We start from the raw sequence: 6,841 nt of genomic DNA, 5'->3' as shown, positions 1-6,841 counted from the left end.
TATTGAATTTATCTTTTATAGCAAGTTTAAAATATTTAAATATTATTTATTTTAATATTTTTAAATTAATATTAAATTTGATCTCTTTTAATAAATTAGACAACTATATATAAATACTATAGTATGTACCAAAATTTATTTATCTTTTAAATAAATGATGAGAGATTAAAAATGAATGATATTTACTCGTTGATTGATTCACACTTATACAGTAACAAAAAATAATATAGATATATAAAACAAAGAAAAGTGTCAGGGATTAAATAGATTTTATAATTTGTAGTCATTAATTAATTATTATTAATATTTTTAGTGATGTGAGATTACATCTAATAATATGAAATTACTCATTCTTTTTTATTGATTAAGTACTAACCAAATTTTAATAAAAATACGACCTCTCTTGACTTTTTCTAAAACAAAATTAAATAGTATCTCCTAATATCCCAAGTAACTAACTAAATATTATTGGGACTGTGACTAACAGCAAGAGTTTGAATCTGCTCTGTCTCTGGGATACTGTTTTTGGAATCCATCATTTTCATCTTCTTCTCCTTGTTGGCTTGCTTAATCTCACCATAAAAGTAGGACACAAAGCCCCACAGGGAAAGCACAAGAGAAACCGCTTTCTCAACTTGGAACTTCTCCTTGTAGAAAATAACGGCCAAAATTTCCGTTACGGGGAGCAATATAGCAATTAAAATACCAGACAGCAACGAAGAGGAGCAAAAAATAACTCCTATTGCTCCTAAGAAGAATGCTTGCCACATAATTGCACTTGCCACCATCACCACGTAGTAATTTCCTCTTCCAAGCCCAAATTCCCTTGCTTCTCTTGGAATCACCTGTCAATTTTTTATCCCAAAATCATAACAAACTTATTAAGTGCGAACGGTAACCACTTATGCAGATGCAATTATTTTTGTATAAAGTTGATGATTAAAAATAATTAAATAATAATTTAGTAAAAAATATCAAATTATTTAACAAAAATTTAGATTTTTTAAATTTTGAAGTATGGTATTTTATTTTTAAATAAATTTTTTTAATATTTTTTTGTCTTATTTATTATGGTAAGAGATTACACTTTACACTCTAAAATAAGATTCAAAATTTAGAGGATTTAAATCTATTTAACAATTCTTAACTTGTAACCGTTCTCAATTAAACAATTTCACCTAAAAATAACTACATGTTAATTTTCACTTGTGACACAAAAACTTAATTAAATCTAGGTGAAAACTCAGATGTAGTCGACTTCACGTGAAGTTGATAGCCGAGAGTCGTTAGATGATTTGATTGATTGGACTAAATTTTCATCTAACGACTCTCAGCTATCAACTATCAACTTCACGTGAAATTTACTGCATCTGAATTTTTACCTTAAATCTATTATTTTTATGTATTATTTATATCGTTCTTTAATTTTTAACTTTTAATAAAAATTAAATTCTTATGTTAAACACCTTAGCAAATAATTTGAGTTAATTAAGAAAAAGCAAACAAGCTAAGAAGAAGAAACCTTGAAATCATTGTTGATGATCATGCCGGCGACGCAGAAAACAGTAGCAAAGAAGCACATCACGAACTGAATCTCCATAACCAAAGAATAAGTTAAGTTCTGCTTCGCCTTCTTGTAAGTTAACTCCACAAGCGGCAACACGAATCCGTACAGAGCTGCCGCCATGAGAGTCATAACGAAACCCTTCACATACTCCACGGTCGACTCTCCGGCAGGCCGGTCACTGCGAGTGTGGAGTGCCAGCACCCCCGCGCCAACGGTGAGGAGCACGACGGCGTTCACGGAGTACGGCGTGAACTTCTGCCTGACGAGGAGGAAGGCGAAGACGGCGGTGAAGGCGAGCTGTGTGGCGATGATAAGGGCGGAGGTGGACACCGGGAGGCGGGCGACACCGCAGGCGTAGAGATAGTCGTCGAGGCCGGTGAGGATGCCGATGAAGGCGGCAGCGAAGAACAGTGGCGGTTTCATTGAAACCATCGTAGTTATAGGTTTTTCTGTTCCGGAAGGGTAGTGGCGATTGTTTTTGCGGCGGAAGTAGGAAAGGATGAGGGGGATGAGCATGATGGGGAATCCGGCAGTTTCGAGGCAGCTGGAGAGCCAAACGCGGTGGCCGCCATGGAGGAAGTAGAGGCGCATAATGAGAGGGCCGCCGCTGGTCCCGACTGAGAGGAGGATGCAGTTAGTTATGAGGAGGGTTCTCTTCATTGTTGTTTTTCTTTGTTGTTGTTGCTGTGCTTCAACTGCTTCTGCCATGGCTTAATTAATTAGCTTTTGCTGCTTGTTATTAGAGTTGTTGCTACTTCAATTATTGTAGGTGTGTTCTTAATATATGAATAACCAATAATTGAACTCACCTCGTCAAGTTAATTAAACAATCTTGGGACCGGATTCCATACTCCTCTATAGTTTGGAGTTTTGAAACTCCTTTATACTATTACCCGTGCTATGCACGTAATAAAATTACATTTGCCATACACATGATAAAATTGAAATTATAATTTTAAGTTGTTGTATTAAAATTCATTTCAATTATAATAATTTAACTAATAAAAAAATAATTTGTATGCATTATTTTTTTTTCTTAATATAGTGTTAATTGTATTAAATAAAAAATAGTTATTTAATCTATTTTTTTCAATAAATCAGACATATATACTCAATATGACCATAAATAATCTAGTAATAATTAAATTCATCAACAAAATTTTATATGTTAATTTATTGTGAAGTAAAAACATATCAAGATCAACTCAAAATGAAGAACAAATTAATAGAGAATAGTAATGCAGAAAGTTCTGTAATAAACAATAAATAATTTAAACCTATTGAATAACAATTCAATGCTATTCCTTGATACTTGCAAAATATATACCTGAAACAACACTGTATCAATGTTAGTATATTAAATTATATGATTAACGTAATTATAAAATTATTTATTAGGAGAATAAAATAATACGAATTTTTATGATAATTTTAATATTCTCAAACTATTAATGTACAATAAGAATTCATCCATTAGCGCCTAGAATTTCTAAAGTTTTTTAATTGATAGTAATAAATTTTAATAAATAAATAAATAAATTTAGTAAGACATTTTGTTATTAGCTTTTCATTATAGGCTCTCAAAAATCTCTCTATATACTACATTTATCGTGCAGTTATCTTCCAAGTGCCCATGAGTGAAAACTGGCCTTGGAAGGTAAATTCCAACTTTCGATAGAGTTTGTCCCTAGGACTTATTTATTGTCATTGCAAATGACATGATAATTGGAAATTGTCTTCTTTGAAACTGACCGGTAATATTTCATTATTTGGACTTAGATTCAGTCTTGGGATAAGAACAATACTCCCAACTTTGTTACCAGTTAAAGTCTTGCATTCTATCACATGATTTCTCATTTTTCTAACTTGCATCCTCGTTCCATTTCACAAACCATTAGTCTGGTCTATATTCCAGAGCAACATAACAGGAGCGCTAACCTTTAGAACCAACTTGTGTGGTGGTAGACCTAAACAATTTATTCCATTTATTAGAATCTCCGGCGAGAAAGCATCTAACTCAAATTCCATATTTTCCTCCTTAGTACACATAGAGTCTGAACTTAAGTAGGCTCTTTCTTGTCCAGGTAACTCTGCAGTCATCTTGTTGTTGACATCAGTGACACAATCCAGAGTTGGTGCAAGAATTGCTCTATCCTTAAAATAATTTTCAACGGATAAATTGGATAACATATCTGGATACACGAAATCAATGAGGTCATCCAAAGCTGTCTCAGAGTTCTTAACCAAAATGTCAGATGGTATATGAACGATTGATTCACCATCTGTTGTATCACCAGCCAAACCATCACCAATTTTTAGTAGCCATTCTGCAAAATTTCTGAGTTCTTGTATGTTGGTGTTTTCACTTAGCGACAATCTCATGTTTTTTGTAAGCTTCAAAATCTTACAGTTATGCCATAAATATGAAGAATTAATAGAAGATTGAATTATATCTTGCCTTGAGCCTCTGGGAATCACAGGTAAAATTTGTCTAAAATCTCCTCCAAGAATAACAACTTTACCTCCAAATGGCAAATGAGCATTGTACGAATCTGAGCACCTTAAGATGTCTCTGAGGCATTTGTCTAAAACTTCGTAACAATACTTACTTATCATTGGAGCTTCATCCTATATGATTAATTTAGACTTGGATATTAACCTTGCAAGAGAACTTCCATGTTTAATGCTATACAAAGAATCTTCATTTATGGTCAAAGGAATTTTAAACCTTGAATGTGCAGTTCTTCCATTAGACAACAGAAGTGCAGCAATCCCACTCGAAGCAACATTTAAAACTATACCTCCTTTAGACCTAATCGAGCATGATATAGTTGACCATAAGAATGTTTTTCCACAACTACCTTGACCATATAAGAAGAAAAGTTCACCCATATTACCGCTAACAGCACCAATTATTTGATCGTATGCAAATTTCTGCTCATCAGTTAGCCTTTCTAAATACCCACCTAGTTCATTCGCAAGAGCATTAACATCAAAATTCAACTCTTCCATTATAATTCTGTCTTCTAAGCTGGACACCAAATTTTCTAAAAGATATGGCATTCCACAATATTCTTTCAATGACTTGTCATTTGACTGGATCAAATCTTTAATTTTTACAAGTGCAATATCTTTTATTTGGACTTCTGACATGATCAAATCTGTATTTTTTAATTTAAAATAACACAATTATTTGAAAAATTATTAAATTAGTTAGTAAAACAAAAATAAACATGTAAATTATTTATTATTAAGGTAATTTTTTATTATATATAGTAATTTTGTATCATATATTAATTTTGTTAAAATAATATAATTTTATCATATCATAATTAGAATCATTATCTTTTATCATAATTAGAGAAATTTCGGACAATAAATAAAAATATTATACCTAATATATACAGATTGAAATAGAAAAGGGTAGAGATATATTATTATGGACTGATATAATAACTAAAAATATTTGAAATAAATATCATAAGAAGATAGAATTATAACAGGTTAAAGTAATAAAAAAATAACTTGTAGAATTATTATATGCTAATGCCAAAAATAATTTTACGTAATCCTATTATAATTTTTTGGATTACCAGTGATAAATTATTATAATTTTAAGATGTTACTTTACCTACGTAATAATTTTAATTTTATTATTATAATTTATTATTATTATTATTATTATTATTATTATTATTGAATAATGAATAAGAATTAAAATTATATCAATATTTTTATAATTAATATAATTAAAATAAATAAAAATATTTAAAATTAATGTGCGTTATTAATATTATAAGATTTGATCATTTTAAATATTGATTTGATATAATAATAATGAAGATATGTTCCTAAATTGGTATAATTATAATTATATAAAATAATTTAGAATAGATGGAAAATTTCATGTATTTTGGAGGGAAAACGGACTCACGAGAAATCGACACGTCACCTTTATTAGTTGGGAGAAAACCCAATTTTAGTATATTAAGTAGATAGATAGATAATATTATTGCTATATATGAAGTAGGTTTATATTGCTATAATTATAGAGATTTACTATAATTATATCAATTTTAATTATGACTATAAATAAATAAAATAGGAAACAATTAAAACTATTTTTTTTATAGTCAAAATTTACTCTAAATGTCTAATGATTAAAAATTTGATTGAGAAATAAAACTTCATAATCTAAATTTAATTAGTTAACTAATTAATCTTATGTCCATATAATATTATTACTATATATTGATTAGAACTATATCAATTATATCAATTATATGAAGTTGAAACTATTATTATTATTATTATTATTATTATTATTATTATTATTATTATTATTATTGCATAATAGGTTATTAGTCACGTCAATTATTATTATGAAGTCACGTTAATTATGCTGGAAATTGATATAATTGCTATAATTGCCATACACTCTCAATCACATCGATTATATTCATTAACTATATTAATCATATTCAAATTATTAGTCAATTATTTTAATAAAGATTCTTGCTATAATTAAGTTATTACTATATTATTATTTTGTATCAGTTGTTATAATTAATTCAATAAAGATATTTATTCGATATATATGTTATCTATATTAATTATATGCTAATATTTATAAGAATGAGTTAAAAAAATAATATATAAATATATATAATATAATTTTTATATAAAAAATAAAAATAAATGGATATAAACCATATTATAAAAAAAAATAAAGCTTATATATAAGAATAACGAAAAACTCAAGTTGCAATTTATTGATTTTTTTTTTGTTTCTATTACACTTAATGAAAATTGAGTAATCTAAAAAATAAATATGGAGGTGACATGCATACGTATATTAATACAGAAAGAATATATATTCAAAACATAAATTTATCCTTTTTCTTCATTAAATATGTAGATTAATTCAGTTAAATGATAATACATTAATTGATAATTAATTTAACAATATATTAAATAAAAATATCATTAATTGATAATTAATTTAATAATATATTAAATATTAATTTGATATAACTATAATGAGAATATTTTTCCAAAATAATATAATCATACATTATTTATGAGCTAATTATAATACAATTAAAGATATTATTATGACATAATATTTACTTTATTTCTATTACACTTTGTATATATCATCAAAAAATGCATGTTTCATTATTTTTTTTAGATAAAATCTTTTTTTTTCGACAAAGAAATTGTGTCTAGGTCAACGATTTACTATATGCTTAGGTAGAGATTTTTTTCGAATTT

The 6,841-nt window shown here is 27.9% G+C and overlaps 1 protein-coding gene across 1 annotated transcript; it reads right to left on the bottom strand.

Annotated features, from left to right (window-relative positions):
• Window positions 1-276: 276 nt before the first annotated feature.
• Window positions 277-2,491, bottom strand: LOC112766274 (purine permease 1). The gene is made up of 2 exons (XM_025812181.3): window positions 1,523-2,491; window positions 277-845 (listed from the first exon to the last, which is right to left on the bottom strand). The coding sequence occupies exons 1-2, from the start codon at window positions 2,273-2,275 to the stop codon at window positions 459-461; spliced, it is 1,140 nt and encodes a 379-aa protein (XP_025667966.1). The 5' UTR covers window positions 2,276-2,491; the 3' UTR covers window positions 277-458.
• Between the last annotated feature and the right edge of the window lie 4,350 nt (window positions 2,492-6,841).

This window comes from Arachis hypogaea, chromosome 17, assembly GCF_003086295.3.
Source record: "Arachis hypogaea cultivar Tifrunner chromosome 17, arahy.Tifrunner.gnm2.J5K5, whole genome shotgun sequence".
NCBI classification, from domain to species: Eukaryota; Viridiplantae; Streptophyta; class Magnoliopsida; order Fabales; family Fabaceae; genus Arachis; species Arachis hypogaea.
The sequence above is the reverse complement of the archived record's forward strand: the minus strand, read 5'-3'. Positions and strand labels throughout refer to the sequence as shown.

Coding starts and splice junctions, on each gene's coding strand:
- LOC112766274 (XM_025812181.3), bottom strand. CDS start 2,275: ATGGCAGAAGCAGTTGAAGCACAGCAACAACAACAAAGAAAAACAACA. Junction 846..1,522: donor TCATCAACAATGATTTCAAG/GTTTCTTCTTCT, acceptor AAAAATTGACAG/GTGATTCCAAGAGAAGCAAG.